Below are 20,160 nucleotides of genomic sequence, written 5' to 3' on the forward strand. Positions count from 1 at the left end.
GCAACATGAATAACAATTCTGTTTGTTTGTTGTGTTTGAATTTTAGGGGTTGACAAAATACCACAAAATCCACAAAAAAGTCCTTACCTCGCTAAATTTCTATTATGAATTTGTCCATCTTTCAGTTTGGACAGTACCATTAATTGTTAAAAGGGGTGAATACCAAAAACATACTGACTGTATGGCGAACAGTGCAGGTCATGATCACACTGCATGGATGTGCAGGCTGATCATGATCTGCACTGGTCGCAAAGGCAAAATCAATCGTGTCCGGCATGATAAGGGTTAATGATTTCATAGTTCAGTATAATGATTACAAACATATATATTAAAGATACATTCGTTTAATTAAGCTAGCAGCAAAAAAATGATATTACATTAATTAAGCAGCATTAAACAATATGTCTGGCAATCAAACAATTCTTCAAGAAAATGTAGTTCTCTCCAAAATTACAAAACTTTTATCACTCATCAGTAATAAAATGGGTCAATGCTTTTAGTTATAAATACATATTTAATTTAATAATATTATAATATACGTTTTCCCCAAGATACAGTTCAATAACCCCGTTTTCAAGTTTTTCTATTCTATTAGTTTAAAAGCTGCTCCTAGAGAATGAAAGCCTCTTAATTGCCAACAACTGAAACAAAATATTCTAACAGACAAAGTTATCCCAATTTATGTTAATGAATCTTAAGTGACAAATTCTGTCTGAAAAACTGCAATCAAATAGGTGATTCAGGACCTCATTAAGTCTAAAAGTTAAACGTTATTTCTATCACTTTCATTAAGCTTTACTTGAACTTAGCTCAAATAATTACAGAAAACCTGCTCATTTTCAGCAGTATAGACACATTTCCAAAGAAGTAATAACCATTTGAATTTTTATATATTTAAAGTCTAAGTATAAAATTCAGGTTAAGAAGATTGGTGAATATGGGCCAGGATGTGTAGTAAGTACTTTGTGGCTGTAACCACCAATTTTCAACAAGTTTTAGTCACATCTACAGTAAAAGTTCTTTTTTTACCCAAGACATCACTTCTGGATCGGCTGTGTGTCATATAGGATGGCTGGGGTCTCTTGGGTGGTTCAACTTGAGGCTCAAACCTGGGTTTGGGTTGACTGGGCCCTGCTACATCGGGATCACAAGGAAGGTATAGTGATTAAAATGGTAAAATAAGCATGCAAGCATTATGCAGACATGCACACAGAGCTGACAAAGAGTTTAACCTTTAGCCTGCTAAATTTCTAAAATGGACTGGTTCATCATTCAACTTGGGTAATACCATTTATAATTCGAAGGGGTGTTCACTGAAAATTTACTGACAGAATATTGCAGACCAAGATCAGCCTGCACAGATGTATAGGCTGATCTTGGTCTGCACTAATCGCAAAGGCAGAATCACTTGCCGCCAGCAGGCTAAAGGTTGACATCAAAAACATAAACAGCTAGCGCTTGTTTTTCATGAAAAACGTATGTCTCCCACTACTTACCCTTCACTCTGGTAAAGTTAGATGGAACTCCAACCAGTAATTATAGGAGAAGCAGCATAGACATCATAAAATTTGACAAATCAAGAGTCATAACTCTGCTGAAAATCATTAAACAGGATTACAGATATGCAGATGATACAATGATCATGAGTTTTTGTGAACTTTAGCCCAATGTTATATGTCAAGTTAGGTAAACACTGTAAAATACAAAAAATCAAGTGCCATAACTCCACTGAACCAGAACTTGCTGATTATATGAACTATGAGGCTTGGAACTGATCACTCCTGTAAGGTTTGGTGGGAATCTGGTCAATAATATAAGAAATGTGGCAAAAACATTATAACATTTGCCAAATCAAGGGCCATATCTCTCAAATATCTCAAAAGATATGCACAACTAGACTTGACAATGATCACTTTTGTGAAGTTTGGTGTAAATCCGGTTTGTGGTTTCGGAGGAGTTGTTTGGACAAACTTTGTGACAGACAGACAGCACTAATTCAGTATGTCTCCCACATGTATGGGAGAGACGTAAATAGTAAATACAGTAATGAGTCTTACATAAAAGACTATGGTTGGTCCTCATTCAATATGCTGAACTCACAATTTCGGCAACTTTGTTTTTATCATAAAGTACAGGAATTCATTTAGCACAACAAATTTCTACCTTAACCCACAAAAAAGCCTTATCTAATTCATACGAGAAAATGTTGAATCACAACCTGCTTTTAGAATTGCACCTTAGCATCTTGTATGCCAGTTCAGGTATACAAAGGTTCAACAAAATTAAATTTTTGTGTAAACAATCAAGTAGAAGTTTATTGTTGTCTTTTTTTTGCATCTGAAAAAAGTTCAACATTTTGAATGGTGATTAAGACCAAAGTTAGGCAGTTTTATCAATTAACAAGAAAAATTACTTTGATACACATGCTGTCACAAAAGGAAAATACAAATAAACATGCTGTAATCTCAAAGGGGAACCGGACAAAAACCTTCCCACTAGCATTTCATAGAGCAAACACAACCCTTCCCCCTGACATTTTACAAAGTGGAAACAACCATTTCCACTGATATTTCACAAAGCTGAAACAACCCTTCCCACTGATATTTCATAAAGTGGAAACAAACCTTCCAACTGACATTTCACAAAGCAGAAACGACCATTTCTACTGATATTTCACAAAGCAAACACAACCCTTCCCATTGACATTTCACAAAGCGGAAACAACCTTCCCACTGCCATTTCACAAGCAGAAACAACCCTTCCCACTGATATTTCATAAAGTGGAAACAAACCTTCCCACTGACATTTCACAAAGCAGAAACAACCTTCCCACTGACATTGATTTTTATAGTACATGTATGTAATTGAACATAAGTTGCAGAACAGCAGTATGGGTCTATTACCTTAAATGAAAAATATGAAGTATACTATTAAACTCTGTATGTTTATTGTCAGGCAGTTACAACATTTATTATTCTTACCACTGGGAGTCTTTGGAACTGTATCTCTTGATGTGCCTAAATTGAAAATAAAATACAAGTTGCAGGACATTAGTGGCAGACTGATCAATAAACCATGTAATGAGAAAAGCAACAAAGACATTTCAATTACTACTTTTGTTGTTTGTATAGTCATATGTCAGCTATAGATGGTCTAATTAGACTAACCACAGGACTGACAATAAAGAATTTTATCAAAGAAATGTTTTATTGTCGTTTCATTTATGGAAACCAAATGATAATAAGATTAAGATATTGGTCACAGGATATAAAGTCGCTCCATTAATTACCACTGCGGGGAATCACATGATCAAAATAATCTCTAAACCAAAATAAATTTATGAATAATATGGGATAATATTGAAGAATCTTTTGCTGAAAATCTAAAATATAGCCTATCATATGCCAACATACATGTATCCTAAAACTACAACGATTTCAATCATAATTACCTTCTGATTATCTGGAACACTTCAAGAAACTGATACTTATTATTTTCCTTAGTGTTTGTAATTATAGGATATCTATCATTATTGTCAACTACATGATAATTTAACAATTTTCATTAGTCACATGATAGGCTATGTTTAAATTTCATATCTTATCATGACAGGAAATTTTTTCATGTTCCTCAAAATATAACTTTGGTTTAGAGATTATTTTGATCATGTGATTCCCCACAGTGATTACATTTGATATGAAAATAACATGTATAACTGAAAACGTATTATCTACATAGTCCAGGAGATAGTCTATTGTCTAAATGCAACTTCCCAGTCTTTACTTGAGGAGGAAGTCACCGGCTGTCCCTACAGACATTACTTCAGACATGGAGGTGCAGATGGATAGAACCACTGACCGCCCTGAAGTCCTGACATGAAAGAATTACAGCTAGTCACTGCAGCAGGTTGAGAACATGTAAAATAATAACCTCTATTACAATAATATCCATCTCCTGGAGAAGATGTTGGCATTTGCAAGAGGTTTGATCATAAGGTTTCAGTTTAAGAAACACAAAAAGACACTTACTTTGATGGGATGATGAACTCTGAAATGATGATGACACAGGATCATCACCCCAACCAATTGCATTATCATCATCATTATAATCATCTGCTAAACTTTTCTGGAACTTTGCCAAGTCAGATGCAAGTTCTACTGAAACCTGTAGATATTAACATTAAAATGTGTAAATGCAACAGTTATCTAATGCAAAAACAAACAAAGAGGGCCATGAAGGCCCTGTATCGCTCATCTGACCTACTGACCTAAAGATCATCAAGTTTCATTAAGATATGGTCATAAATATGGCCTCTAAAGTGTGAATTAGCTATTTCTTTCATTTGACCCCGTGACCTAGTTTTTGATCCTACATGACCCAGATTCGAACTTGACCTAAAGATCATCAAGTTTAACATTCTGACTAAGTTTCATGAAGATATAGTCATAAATGTGGCCTCTAGAGTGTTAACAAGCTTTTCCTTTGATTTGACCTAGTGACCTAGTTTTTGACCCCACCTGACCCAGATTTAAACTTGACCTAAAGATCATCAAATTTAACAATCTGACCAAGTTTCATTAAGATAAGGTCATAAATGTGGCGTCTACAGTGTAAACTAGCTTTTCCTTTGATTTGACCGGGTGACCTAGTTTTTGACCCCACATGACCCAGATTCGAAAATGTCCTAAAGATCATCAAGTTTAACATTCTGACTAAGTTTCATGAAGATACACTCATAAATATGGCCTCTAGAGTGTTAACAAGCTTTTCCTTTGATTTGACCTGGTGACCTAGTTTTTGACCCCACCTAATCCAGATTTGAACCTGGGCTATAGATCATCAAGATTAACATTTTGACCGAGTTTCATTAAGATATGGTCAAAAATGTGGCGTCTACAGTGTAAACTAGCTTTTCCTTTGATTTGACCGGGTGACCTAGTTTTTGATCCTACATGACCCAGATACAAACTGGACCTTAAGATCATCAATATTAACATTCTGACCAAGTTTCATGAAGATACATCATAAATGTGGCCTCTACAGTGTTAACAAGCTTTTCCTTTGATTTGACATGGTGACCTAGTTTTTGACCCTAGATGACCCAATATCGAACTCGTCCAAGACTTTATTGAGGATAACACTATGATCAAGTTTCATTAAGATTTGGCCAAAATTGTGACCTCTAAAGTGTTAACAAGCTTTTCCTTTGATTTGACCTGGTGACCTAGTTTTTGACCCCAGATGACCCGAAATCAAATTCGTCCAAGATTTTATTAAGGGTAACTTTCTGACCAAGTTTCATTAAGATTGGGCCAAAAATGTGACTTCTAGAGTGTTAACAAGCTTTTCCTTTGATTTGACCTGGTGACCTAGTTTTTGAACCCAGATGACCCAATATCGAACTCGTCCAAGATTTTATTGAGGGTAACAATCTGACAAAGTTTCATTAAGATTAGGCCAAAAATTTGACCTCTAGAGTGTTAACAGTCAAATTGTTGACGACGGACGGACAGAAGACGGACACAGGGCGATCACAAAAGCTCACCTTTGAGCACTTCGTGCTCAGGTGAGCTAAAAAGTGATAAATATTTCTTTTTGTTCAACCCATAAATAATTTATTACTTTAAGGTCAAATTTCTAAAAATGGGCATACATCACTTAAGTGTTTTTGTTTGGTCTTTAGTCACACAGACACAAGGTCTGTCATACGGAATCTTTCCAGCTTCTAATGTTGGAGGACGACCCTTATGGCTCCTCCAGTCATAAATTCAGGTATAGGTGGTCACCAGGGTAAACCACCTACATGTACCTACCACAAGCCAGCTGGATGGTTTGATCTTAACATGAGGATATGAGCATGGCTCACACACACAAAGGTGAGAGGCAAGTGACACAGAAGTTCAATACAGTCCATCCCTTAAAACTTTCACTTAAGGTATTAGATCACTAATAGTAATGTTTACAAAATGGCCTTTGCTTGGTATATTCTGAAAGTTAACCGTGTTTTGCACTATTTTGCAATTTTTTAACAACTTTTACCGTGCCGTTTTTTTTTTATAAATTTCGTATAACTAACGGTATCTCTTCAAGCTCGAGTAGAGACAAATTTCAAAGTTATAGCCACTATCCAAAACGTTTGCAGAGAACTCATTTTACCATTAAATTTAATAACAGAAACATCAAATTATTGGTAAATAATTATAAAACACAAAATAAAAATTTCGACATCATTTTTTCTATGGTGCCTCAAATAAACGGATTTAATGAGACAGAATTCATACTTCAACATTGAAAAAATAAGGTCGAATGCTGTGTTTCTGTTTTGAATTTTGCTTACTCCATTTAAAAATAACCTTAGGGCAGACATAAAACCCACCTAAATTTCTTCCACAATATATATTCTAAGAGTGAAAGCAAAATAGAGAACTTTCACCGTGCGTAACTCATTATTTTTAAAGATGTGTAACTCTACCCCTTCTGTTTAAGTAGTAAATTCACTTTGAACACCAAGAAATCGCTTATAAGATTATCTTTTTCCATTTTTGTACAAGAAATCAATAAAAAGTCTTGAAAGAAGTAAAAACTTGCTAGAAAAAAGGAAAATAAGGGAAAAAAATTTGGTCCCAGTAGGGCTTGAACCTACGCCCCCTCAAGAATTGCATTAAAAGTAGGTTTATCGTAGGAATTGAATACTCTTCAAAAAGGAGGTTCTCTATTAGTGACCTAACCATTTAAAGCGTTTGAACTCTGAGAACATTTGTAAATGTATATCAAAAACAAGAGCATTGCTTATGGGTGCCATCACTCGTCTACAAGTGCTGGAAAGTATGTAAGGAAAGAGTTACAGTTCAGAATTTCTAAGTACAAAAAGGGCCATAATTCTGAAAAACTACAGGTTAGAGTTATGGTTCTTGGTCTACATAGTCACCTAATAATGGAAAACAAGTGTGCAAAGTTTCAAAGCTGTAGTTCTTACAGTTTTTTGGGAAAAAGTGGACCTAAACAAAAATTTTAACAAAGAAACTCAAATTTTCTAAGTACAAAAAGGGCCATAATTCTCACAAAATGCATACGATCATGTGACGGCAATACCTCATAGACTTTTTACAAAAATCAGATGAGCTAACAATATTGAGGGCACTAACAGCTAGGTCTTCACATGCAAGGTTTCAGTTGTATCTGATCTTTCAACGGATTTCAGTAGTCAGTTAAGAATCATTGTTATTTTGAAAGGGCGATCTGAATCATGAAGCAAAAAGAACATGATCCTAATATGAATATAGGACTGACTGAAATGTAGAAATTGAGTCATAACAACCGGCTGTTCCACTTACCAAGTGCCAGTAATGCATTCTTTTTAATCAGTCATATTTAATGTTTACTGATTTGATATCAGACACTTACACTGTCATCAAAGATATTAACTTTCTTCTTGCTGTTTTTCACTCTGGATGACCCCCAGTAATCCTCCTCATTTTCATCTAAACTCATCCCTGTAGTTTGTTAAATATCTGCAATCAAAGTATTTTCCATTTGTGCTGTTACATATTAAGTATTATTTATTCATAAAATTCAGGCAAATACACTGACAAAGCTTATTATATTTATAACATATTTTATTGAGCAAACGAGTACAACAGTCATTAATATATATATATATATATATATACGTACATTTAATTTCAGTTGTCTTTCATAATTAAATGTAATACATTTTTTCATAAAAACAATAGTTGGCAAATATTTATTTTTTCACAATACACATGTATTTTACAAATATGGTATGCTTCGTCTTTTAAAGTGGTACGCTTGTGCAGTGATATGCAAAACCATACACTTGTGTCTAAATTTAGAATCTGACTTTCCACGTGGTCTTGGTCTTGCATGAATTTGCACACGGTACAAACGCGACAAATAGAAACCAGAAACGTGAACAATTGCAAACTTTTGGACAGGTTTGCTGTTAGAACTTCGGCAACTGACAAAAAACGCGAGTCAAAAGCCAAGCAAAAACAAAAGTCAAAAGCACAAATTTAAGAAATCACGAGTATGATTCAAAACGAGATAGACCGTTTCAAGAGTCTTGATTTTCTGAATTCAGCAGCTTGCACAAGCAACAATTCGGGCATGGCATTTTGTTATGCTGTATCTGGCCTTGCAGACATGACTTCAGCTTTGTATACAGGCGAAAGTATCTATTAGCTTATCTTTTTGTCACAGTTACAGTAATACATTGTATTATGTTTGCTTTTGTTACTACCTGTAGATCATTTTCCGAAATAGCAGTTTCATGCAGCTTTTAATGTCGAAAATCCGGACTAGTAAATTTTGACTGTGGGCAAGTGGATTTTGAAGCCTCACTTGTACATGGACAAGTCATATAGAATAGTAAGTAACCCTAGTAACCAAAGGTATGTAGTGGGTCAAAAATGGACACCTGTCTGATCACTTAGAACACAGGCACTGGAAGAGGAAGTAACCAAAGTCATAGAGTAACCCTAGTAACCAAAGGAAAATAGTGGGTTACAAATGGACACACTTGTGCAGGGGTGCACATTTTGGGCCATGTATGTAGATATGGCCAAATAGCTATAAAAATAAATAGATCGGCAACTTGGAAGGCATACAGAGCAAATCTCGCCAACATCACGTGGCAACTAAATCAGATCTCGTTGTAGTAGGCGTCTGTTGATTTGATCATGATTGATCAAGTTGGCAAACGCTTTTATGTAAGATAACTTTCTATCAGATTGTTTGTTTATAAAGATAATGGTGCTTTTTTTAATGTTATTAGTATTTTCTATACGGGGAAGAAATAAATTTATGATTGGAAGTCTAAGAAATCAACAGTTGTCGTTTAAAAAATGGATTCGAAATTGGTTTATTACACGTCGACCGTACCGCCAGTTTTATACTTGAGTAAGCGTCTGTTGATTTGATCACGATTGATCAAGTCGGCAAATGCTTTGAAATTAGATAACGCGCTAAAACGAGCTGACGCGAGATTATCTCCAGTTGCCATTCTGTGTATTTTATAGTTCTTTAAGTTTGATATGGCCAAATAATTTATGGCAAGCCTAAAATTTGTGTATCATTATCTGTCAAAAGTGGCGTAGTGATGAAATTAGCATACCTGTAATTATTGACTTTTTTGCTTTTTAAATTTATCGTAACAAAGGTTTATATAAGACAGTTTATATTTTTGCAACTATTTTCCTGGTCATGGGCGCGGCCATTTTTCTGAGTCGACTAAAACCTGGAATCGGGACCCGGAATCAGGGATTGCATCATCATCATCTACTCGCACTGTGCACCGGACGTTTGACGTTCTGACCTGAAATCAATAATTAAATGGGTCATTTACCAGTCATAAGTGACCTCCATATCAAACGTAATCTTAGACATTCTCCAGTTATTTAAGATAAGATAGATAAGATAAATTTTATTTTGAGTCGGCAAGACAAGTAACAATGCAACATAAGCACTCTAGGTGCTTTTGAACGAATCTTGGACGTTTCGACCCCAAGACATTTCGACCCCAAGACATTTCAACCCCAAAATTTAATTTTCTTGGACAATTCGACCCCAAAGACATTTCGACCCCAAGACATTTCGACCCCTCAGAAATAGTTGTATGTTTTAATTTTATATTTCTTCCATTTTACATATTTTAGAAAATATGAATATATAGATCTATATAAATATTCTATTTTTAAATACATGTCAGTAAATAAACCGCGCTGGTCGGAAAGGATCGGCCGTATATTTATTATTGGAACTAATTGAGTTATTTCTTCATGTTATTTTGATAATCTAAGAAGAAAATATATTATGAAAAAACAGTTTTTAAAAGAATATATCATGTTTATATATGAATATAAAAACGTTTACTGCATTTATTGCCAAAGCACGAATAATGTCCTTTGATTAGTCCTGATAGAGTTTGATTGGATTATCACACCTATTGATTATATCAATTAATCAGTATATTTGTAAGCACACACAAATGACATGTGACAAGCAATGTCTAACAAGGTAAGTGCAGTTAAATATGATAAGCTTTTATTTAATTCAAAAGCTAACAAAATTATGGTGATTGTGGTTCATCCACGTTTGCGCAAATTTCCCGTGCGCTCAACAAATTTTCAACTTCGTATAAAAACGTTTTGTGCATTTCATTTTCCTTTTGTAAATTAATTATTTATTTGAGATATGATTGAATTCTATCATAAACCCTAAAAATACGATTTATTAAAGAAATACCTGTGTACATTAGAATATTTTAGGACATGGAAATTCCGAATGTACAAATTTCCAGTGCGCACGCCGATTTTCAATCATGTACAAGACGTAACGCCTAAAAGTATTTTAATTTCCTTTTGAAAAATAATAATTTATGATCTATATGTTTGAATTCAGTCATAAATCACTTCAAAAATACCATTTGTTGAAGAAATACGGGTGTATTTCAGTTATGGCAATTTCCCGCGTGGTCGCCGAATTTCAATCTCTTATAAAATCGTTTTGCTTAAAGAATTTTATTTATCCTTCTGAAACTTATTATTTATATTATACACGAATGATTTCTGCAATAAACCCTACAAAAATACCATTTATTAATAAAAAAAAGGGTGTATTTCGGTAATGGAAATTTCCCGCGCGGTCGCCGAATTTCAGTCTCGTATAAAGTCATTTTGCGTGAACGCATTCTTATTTCCATTCGTATTTTATTCATTTATGATATATATGATTGAATTATTTAAAAAAAACTTCAAAAATACCTTTAACTTACAAAATACAGGTGTATCCCGGTTATGGAAAATGTATTCCGGCGTATCCCGGTTTTTAGGTGGATTCCGGTTTAATGTGTGACCGAAATCGCTTGAAGTTGCTTAAATCATACTTTTAAAATCATACATTAAATCACGTGTATTTGCTAAAATATTTAATATAGAAAAAAGTAATACGGCTGTCACATTTTCTTTACAGATATGAAATATCATAATAATTTTTTCCCCGTTTTTAACAGAACAGTACTCACATATTCTTACATTTTGCAGAAACGGGGATTTCGTGTTTGATATTTTACAACTGGAAGGAATGTCGTACATAGAAAAGAAAAGAGCAGTTTGTAAAACACGAAAATCATATTCTGTAAAGCAAATACTTTATGTGTGCGTCAAAATCGCGTACGAAAATAACATTAAATGCGAAAATAAGCAATATGTTATTTAATTTCCTATTGTTTTCTTTACATTTTCGCCCAAATTAAAGATAATGTTGACACATGTTTATAAATATCCGATGTCACCACAATCGCTTGTTAATTGCAATGCGCACTGCAGATAAATGCACACCGTCTGTATATCAACAAACAATTAATCAAGGTGTGATAATCCAATCAAAAGATTACGTGTTTCTGATTATGATTTTAAATATCAATATAATGAAGATGATGACATCTTAAACTTCTTTGAGTTACATTATAATTATTTATATTTGGTTGAATCCCATAGAAATGAGATGCATATATCTTTCGAAAAAAAAAGTCAAATAAAAATAAATAAATAAAGAGGTATTAAAGATGTGACTTTATTAAAGTTATTTTCATAATTAAAATCGGCGAAATCGGCCCATGATTTTAAAATCTTTTCTTTTCTTTTTTTTAATATAGCCGTGTACTAAAATAGTCTTTAAGATGATTTGAACATATAAATAAACACCAAGTATGAAAATGTGTTATATGAAGGTTATTTTAAGATAGATAATCAGAACGATTTGTTCATAAATTATTTACGTAATAAACGCGGTTGATACATAAATCCCGTTATTTTAATAATTTATAAATGATGATTATTTCGGTATTGTTCGGTATTTTTGAGATAAAAATCACTCATTTTTTCATATGAAGGCATGTACTAATATAGACTTTAAGAAATTAAAAAAAAAGAATTTTAGAAAATAAAGAAATTTAGACAAATAGATCTATGGCTCATTTTTGTAAAAAAAATCTTATTTTCGCGAAAATAACCGTATTTTAACATTTTGAATTAAATTGGTAATTAAGCGTAATTACATTTTGAAATTGCTCAATTATCTATAGATTAAAGCTTAATTATAATAATGACGGCATTCTTAGATGTTTTCAGGCATATCATTGAATGGGGTCGAAATGTCCAAGGAGTTGGGGTTGAAATGTCTTGGGGTCGAATTGTCTCTTGGGGTTGAAATGTCTTGGGGTCGAAATGTCTTGCTAGCCTTTTGAACCGACTATATGTTAACAAATTAATGAGAAACAAAAGTAAAACAAGCTGTAAAAGAAGGACATGGTTAAAAACATATGAACATTAAAATAATTATTGTTGCAAATTAACCTAAAAATTACATCTAGCACAAAGACAGAACATTCTAATAGCATTGCACAATCAAGGAGATCTGGTATATAAAACAAACCATACATATTAGCACATGGAAAGAAACATAAAAATGACATGGCAGCATTTTGAATGTGATACTGATAGATTTTATATTTAACAGCCATGTAAAGCAGTACATTTAAGACCATGTAATTGAATTTAAAAAACCATGTAACAGCTGCTGTTCTAGGTCAGTGACCTAAAAACTGCCATAAGAAAATAAATGTAAAAAAGTGAAACCATCAAAACAAGCACAAAAATGCATAATTTAAAAGAAAGCTAAAGGAAGTTATCATCTCAGGATCAGACATGAGGTGAACTGAACAGCAACTACTACATGATAGCAAGAAAATTAAAGAAAGCATAACTGCAGGAAAGGCCAAGCAAATACAACTGCATGCAAGACATAACTGAAAGACAAGGAAAAATAAGAAAATAATACTACTGCATGATGGAAATCAAGAAAGCACAACTGCAGGAAAAAATAAATAATATACAACTACATGCAAGCAGAACCAAAAATACAGGGCAAAAATTAAATACATAATGTCACGCAGGAAAACATATACATCAATCAAGTATGTTGCTAACCTGTTCTATGGGTATATAAAAAAGATGCGATATAAAAAAGATGCGACTATTCGAGAGATTCAAGTTTTGCACAAAGAACATTTACAATCATTTCCATTCCAAAAAGAAATCTGATTTTTAAACTGACTGAAGTTTACAGCATTTCTGTAGCTTTCAGGAAGGGAATTCCACAGAACAGGTGCAGCATACCTGAAGGAGTTCTTACCAAAATTTGAAGTTCTGACTTGTGGTACCTGAAGAATATTTGAATACCTAAAGTTATAGTTAGAATCTTTTTTATTAACATGGTTGGACAATACTGGAGGTGCCAAATTATTTAATATCTTATATGTTTCAACTGCCATTGTTCTTAAACGTCTTACATGTAATGATGGTAATTTGGCAAAGTTTAACAATTCATCATAGGAACTACTGTAGTCATTATAAACATATCTGAGAGCTCTTTCCTGGATCTTTTCTATTTTTCTGGTATTCTGTACAGAACAAAAATGCCAAGACAAAGGACAAAAATTAAAATTTGATAATATGAAAGTATGAAAAATTGTAAGTCTGTTTAATTTACCTAAGTTTTTTCCAATCCTTTTTAATACATTAAGTTGTTTTGCTGCCTTAGCACAAATATTTTTTATATGGTTATCAAACTTTAAATTAAAATTTATGTCAACTCCTAATAATTTTACCTCATCCTCACAATTTATTACAGTACTACCTATGTTGAATTTTGGTGATTTATCTTTAGTTTTTTTGCCAACTGCTATTGCCTGAAATTTGTCTGGATTTGCCTGCATACAATTTATTCTAAACCAATGTATAAGTATTTCACTTTCTGATTGTAATGTTGTCATTAAGAGATCAAAATTTGGTGAACAGAAGGAGAGTGTATTATCGTCAGCATAGTTATAGAGGGTGCTTTTTTTGATAAAGTAGAAAATATCATTAATAAAAATGTTAAAGAGGAGAGGCCCTAATATGGACCCTGGGGAACTCCTTTCTCTATATTTGCCCATGAGCTGACAATATCATTTATTTTAATTTGTTGTTTACGTGAGGACAGATAGCTTGACAAAAGTTTAACCGCATTTTCTGAAAGACCATAACTCTGAAGTTTTTCTAATAAAATTGGATGTGGTAAACTATCAAAGGCTTTACTCAGGTCCATTAAAATAGCTGCGACATAGTGATTTGAGTACAGTGCACATTTCCAGTCCTCTAATAACCTTAATAAAGTTGTTTGGCAGCCATGACCCTTTCTGGACGCACATAAAAAATCATCAAAAATATTTTCAAAATAAGAGGTAAGTTGATCTGATAATACCTTTTCATAAATTTAAGAAGGGTTTGGCAGGATACTGACTGGCCTGTAGTTTGTTTTACTGAAAGGATCATTCTTTTTAAAAATTGGCGTTACCTGGGCCTCTTTTAACCTATCTGGAAAAGCATTTGTAGAAATTGAAATATTTACCAAATCAGTATAAAAGGGTACCAGAGATTCTTTTCCTAGTTTTCAAAATTTTAGCCGATATTTTATCAACACCTGTAGCCTTTTTTTATATTAAATTTGTTTATAATTTTAGTAACTGTTTTATGATCTGTTGGTTGAAAAGAAAAACTGCCTGGAATAAAACCTTTTTCATTTATTTTATGTACACTTTCATGATCGTCAGAGTTAAAAATTTCATCCTTGCCTATGTCTTAAGCCACATGAACAAAAAATTCATTAAATATTTCGGACACCTCCTATTTATCACATACTGTAATTCCATTTTCATTTAATATAATTTTTGAATCATTTTTTCCTGACTTTTTGGATAGATAGGGTTTAATTGTTTGCCAGAAATCTGAGGATTTGCTACCGCCTACACATCTTTCTAAGAATTTTTTTTTAATTTATTTACCATGTTTCTGTTCTGTCTGTATTTTTCCCAATTTTTTTAATTTTTATTTTTCAAATACTTGTGATATGCCATTTTCTTATGGTAAATTGCTTTCCTTAATGTTTTGTTCATATATGGCAATTGTTCTCTCTTCCTATATGACTGTTTAACAGGAACATGTTCATTTATGATTTTTGTTACATCTTCTTCAAATTTATTATATATATGATGCACATCTGATAATTCTTGAGGAGTATCTCCAGAAAGATTTATTTGTGAAAGATCATTTTGAAAAGTATCTATATTAAAGTTTTTAAAACTTCTTTATGATTTTTTTTTGTTTTTCAAAAGTTGGAATTGTATTATTTATTACAGTGCTAATCATGTTGTGGCAATCACTGATTCCTGTTGCAAAGTTTAATGTTTTTATACATAAAGATTTGGAATTTGTTAAAAATACATCTAAAAGAGAAGGACTGAATTTTTTTGTGAAACAGGTAGCCTCCTTAATAATATTTTTAAGACAAAAAAGTTCACAGAAATCTGAGATATTTCTTCCTTTGGTTTCTGACAATAAGTCACAGTTTAAGTCACCCACTACTGCATAATGGTCATAAAAATTTATACATTTATCCAGTATTTTAGTAAGATGATCAAAGAAAAATTCATCATTTTGATTTGAAGGTCTATATACATTTAGAAAACACCATTTTGTTTTGTTCAAATTTACCTCTATAACAATATTTTCTTAGTGATCCGATTCTAAATCCTTTCTTCTCCTTGATGGAATGTCACTTCTGGTGTATGCCAATAAACCACCCCCATTTATATTTCTATCGCGTCTCTCCAGTTTGTAGCCTGGCACACTTACAGTAGCATCTAAAAAGGTATTGTCCAGTTTCGTCTCTGAAAGAAATAACAAGTCTACTATCATATCATTTAAGATTTCAGATATTTCTACAAATTTTGATTTTAAACTATTAATGTTCAAGTGTGCCAGAATAAATTTTTTAGGATGTTTAGTTCTCACTTCCCGCAGTTCCTGGAAAACTGATATTTGTGGATTTTCTCTTGAAGAAGATGAACACGAAAGGTCAATATATGACGAATGTTCTGATTCCAGTGAGTTGTTAAAAAAAAGGGTCTGAAAAATTAAAAAAGTTGCATGCTGGACATAGCCATGGTTCATCTGAGTTGCTAAGAAAGTTATATTCTGATGAAGTGATTTTAGCACACTTTATATGCCACCATTTGTAACAGGCTTCACAATACACTGCACGGTGTATTTTTGCAACTGGTTTGCAACAATTTCCACAAGGATACTTTACTGGCCCTGGGTTTAGGGAGATGTCACCACTAATGAGAATCAGAATAAAAATTCGATGAATGTTTCGAGAACATCTAATCTCTGGTCTACTAGGCTTTCTTCTGTTGTGTTTTAAATGATAAAAAACAATCACAGCAAAAACAGTTCTACTATTCAGGTAATTTTTTTTAATATACGTCAAAATGTTCCCATATAAATATTGATTAATTAATTATAAATAATTATCAAAATAACACATTTAAAGGAAAAGAACATATATTATATGGGTGCATGTCAAAACGTACCCAAACCAAAATATACCCAAAAATAAAAAGTCAAAATGTACTCACAAGAAATCAAAACCCTGTACCCATTGTGAAAGTCAAAATGTACCCATGTTTTTTAATATACGTCAAAATGTACCCATATAAATATTGATTAATTACTTATAAATAATTATCAAAATAATACATTTAAAGGAAAAGAACATATATTATATGACTGAAAGCTTGTCTCAGTATAAATTAAGCTGAAAAAAAGCTCAGAGAAAACAGATAAGGTCTATGCAGACCAAGATATTCAATTTCTTGCTTACCTAGTAAAGAAAATATCCATTTGTCCGAGCACACGCCAGGGACAGATATTCTTGTCTTTCCAAAGGGAAACCCTTGTCTAATATAGCGTGCACTTACGGTAGGTGATGTCACATAATAGAGTTGGCACTATATTATGACGTCTTTAACTCTATAAAATTAATAATACCAGGATATACGCAAATCTATTTGTCACCACGATCTATTTTGAACGTGACAGGCAAGAAAAGTGATCTAACATGTATTTACCTGTGTAAGACAGCTGTTTTCCCGGACTTATGATGTGCATTCAGTGTCTGTAGCTCTCATATGATTTATTTTGTATATCTGCGTTTGTGTTTAAAATGTTTTGAATATGTGTTGACCAAGAATCTGATAAAATAATAGATACAAATGCATATTTATTAAACGAAATAAGGAGACATTGGAAACGTTTAAAACACACTTGACCTATTGATTTTTGAATAATAAATAAATGATGCAAACAATTATATTCAGTAATTAAAGTACAGCACAACTGTCATCTTAATTTTAAAATTGATAATTAAATTATGTGTCACTCCATTAACAGTTTGGAAGAAAGGATAAATGACTTTCACAGCAATTACTTTTTATTGTTAACTTTGTGTCAGGTGTGAAAATATTCTGCTCAGCAGCTGAAAATTAATCAATGATTGTGTTAAAAAAAATAAAGTTTGGCGGCCGTAAAAGGTCGCCCCTACTTCATCTCAGTGTTGTTATATTTTCTGGTCCTTCGCGATCTGATTTTAATTCAATTAGATTTGAAGATTGAGTACTGCTTAAGCCGGTGCTAGGGGCATGGGCAGTGTTGCATTTTCCATTACTGCTCATGAACAGACTCAATCAAACCGAGTCTGCAATTTTCACTGTTTGCCTTGTTCTCGGTGCTTCCAAGGGATCTACTTTTCAGATTTTATTTACTTCACAACAGCGGGTGTTAAGTGCTGTGTGGCGGCCGTAAAAAGCCGCCCCGACTTCGTCTCGGTATTATTATATTTTCTGGTCCTTCGGGATCATTGATTTCAATTCATTTAGATTTGAAGATTGAATATTGCTCAAGCCGGTGCTAGGGGGCGTGGGCAGTGTTGCATTTTCCATTACTGCTCATGAACAGACTCAGTCCAACCGAGTCTGCAATTTTCACTGTTTGTCTTGTTCTCGGTGCTTCCGAGGGATCTGCTTTCCAGATTTTATAACTCTGTATCATTGAAATAAAACCTTACATTTAAAATCTTATGAATATTACCTGGAATTTATGGGTACATTTGATATTTTTAAAGTGAGTACATTTTGACCTAACAAGGTGGGTACATTTTGGTCTTTTGGGGTACATTTTGACTTTACCATGTGGGTAAATTTTGGGGTTGTAGGACATTTGCCCCCACCCCCCAACAATGAAAAAATAGACTGCTGACATTTGCCCCCCCACCCCCCCCCCCCCCCCCCAGTTGAAATAGCAGACAAGACAAGACAAGACAAGACAAATTTATTAAGACTTGCACAGTGTACATCGTCTAAACACATGAAAATTTTACACATATTTGGTCACAAAATAATGAATGTATAATAATAACAGGTATCATATTAACACAGTTGTGTGCCTAGATTTTAATGAAATGTTAAGATAAACAATTTTACAAATCAATATTCTGGAGGATAACTACTTATAGTTATGTAATAATATTAAGACAATTGTTTCTTAAAACTAATGCTTCTTTAACAAAGTTTGCTAATATAACAAGTTCTGATTTATCAGTTGTATTTAATAACTGGTGGAATTTGTAAACAGAAGGTCGGTTGTAATAGCATTGCTTTAAATACTTTCGTCTAATATTAGCGTAGGTAGAACATTTACAAACAAAGTGATATTCATCTTCAATATCTAGTTCATTGCAACAAAGACAATAACGTTCATTTCTTGGGATATTCTGACCAGCATATCTTCCAGTTTGGATTCGAAGCGGTAGCAGACAGGACATTTGCCCCCCACTGCTTAGTTTTGGAATGGATATTTGCATCCCCACCCCTCCAAAAATTTGTTTGTCCTATATGCCAGTAGATATATAACTGTGGGTTTGTTGTTTCAATATCAAAATTACTCGGTCAAAAAATGTTTTATTGATAATAATTTCATAAATATGTTAATTACTTTCAGGTGTTAACATATTATTGAGTAATAAAATGCTCATAACAACGTTATAATTTTTTTAATCTATACAATGTTTTTAACACTAGACATGTTAATTTGGCAATTATCTAAGTTAGATAGATAGATAGATAGATAGATAACTTTATTCACCCAAGGTATTATATAATACTACATGAGGATATACAAATAAATTTGAATAAAGCCAAAACTAGTTCCGGTAGTAACCTGCAAAAAAAAAAAAAAAAAAAAAAAAAAAAAAAAAAAAAAAAAAAAGAGTGCAATCAATTGTTAACAAATACATGTATATATGTATTGAGGGGGAACTCATTTACTCCTTTAACACAAATACATGATAAACTCACGTTTAATAACAACTTCTAAAGAACAAATATGGAAAAAAAGATGTTTAGTTAATTGACAAAAACACAATAATACACACACACACACACACACACACACACACACACACAAGGGAGATTACGAAATATATAAGTTCAGTAGGAACTACATAATACGTCGCAATGATTTAAAGTAAAGCGTGGGAGTATGTGATTAGGCTTTAATGACCTGTCATTCTATATTTAGACAAAAATAAGAGTTTGCTTATATGGATCAATAACAGCGAATTACGGATAGGTTACACGTGCTCGGATTTACTCTATGAGGTTTGTAGGTCATATATATTTACTATCTTAAGTGTTTTGTATTTTAGTTATTAACTTGAGAAAAAAGGAAGGTTATTTGCGTATCTGCAACTGGGAGGCAATATCAAAACTTAGAAATAATAATTCGTAGAAAAGAGCAGAGATGCACTAGCGAATTTGCGTCTGTTGACTGTATAATTTGTCGAAATGAAAGATCGCTATCCTGAATATTCGAATCGCGCAGGTATCTATTTCTTTCTTGCCTAAAGAATTCGCAACTGAGTAGATAATGTCGTTCATTTCCGACGGAGTTATTACTGCACAGTGGGCATATACGTTCCTGAAATGGGGTTCCATCATAACGGCCTGTTTCAACTGGAAATCTGTGGTTGCTGGTGCGAAATTTAAGAAGCGTTAGATAATCTTTCCTACTTAGTACATTGAAATAATTTTCATATTCATGGCAATGTTTAAAGCTATTGTAAAACAGACCTTTTGTTGAAAGCTGCATTTGGCTATGCCAGTGTTGTTTGAACTGGTCGACGAGAGTTTGGTTTATTCTTTTT

General features: G+C 33.0%; 1 protein-coding gene across 5 annotated transcripts in view; it reads right to left on the reverse strand.

The window, feature by feature from the left end:
- Positions 1–15,734, reverse strand: part of LOC123535249 (spermatogenesis-defective protein 39 homolog) — a 63,803-nt gene extending 48,069 nt beyond the window's left edge. The window contains exons 1-7 of one of the 5 annotated variants that reach the window (XM_053550075.1): positions 15,612–15,734; positions 13,213–13,240; positions 9,134–9,334; positions 7,405–7,511; positions 4,029–4,164; positions 2,982–3,017; positions 1,030–1,131 (exon numbers count right to left, since the gene is read on the reverse strand). In XM_053550075.1, the coding sequence (XP_053406050.1) occupies positions 1,030–1,131; positions 2,982–3,017; positions 4,029–4,164; positions 7,405–7,491 (361 nt within the window). In that variant the 5' untranslated portion in view covers positions 7,492–7,511; positions 9,134–9,334; positions 13,213–13,240; positions 15,612–15,734. Of the gene's footprint in view, positions 1–1,029; positions 1,135–2,981; positions 3,018–3,451; positions 3,565–4,028; positions 4,165–7,404; positions 7,512–9,133; positions 9,335–13,212; positions 13,241–15,611 lie in introns of those variants that run through there. The other 4 variants (XM_053550068.1, XM_053550076.1, XM_053550078.1 and 1 more) reach the window with 4 other exon arrangements.
- Positions 15,735–20,160: the final 4,426 nt, after the last annotated feature.

Source organism: Mercenaria mercenaria, chromosome 1 (genome assembly GCF_021730395.1).
Source record: "Mercenaria mercenaria strain notata chromosome 1, MADL_Memer_1, whole genome shotgun sequence".
Taxonomy (NCBI): Eukaryota; Metazoa; Mollusca; class Bivalvia; order Venerida; family Veneridae; genus Mercenaria; species Mercenaria mercenaria.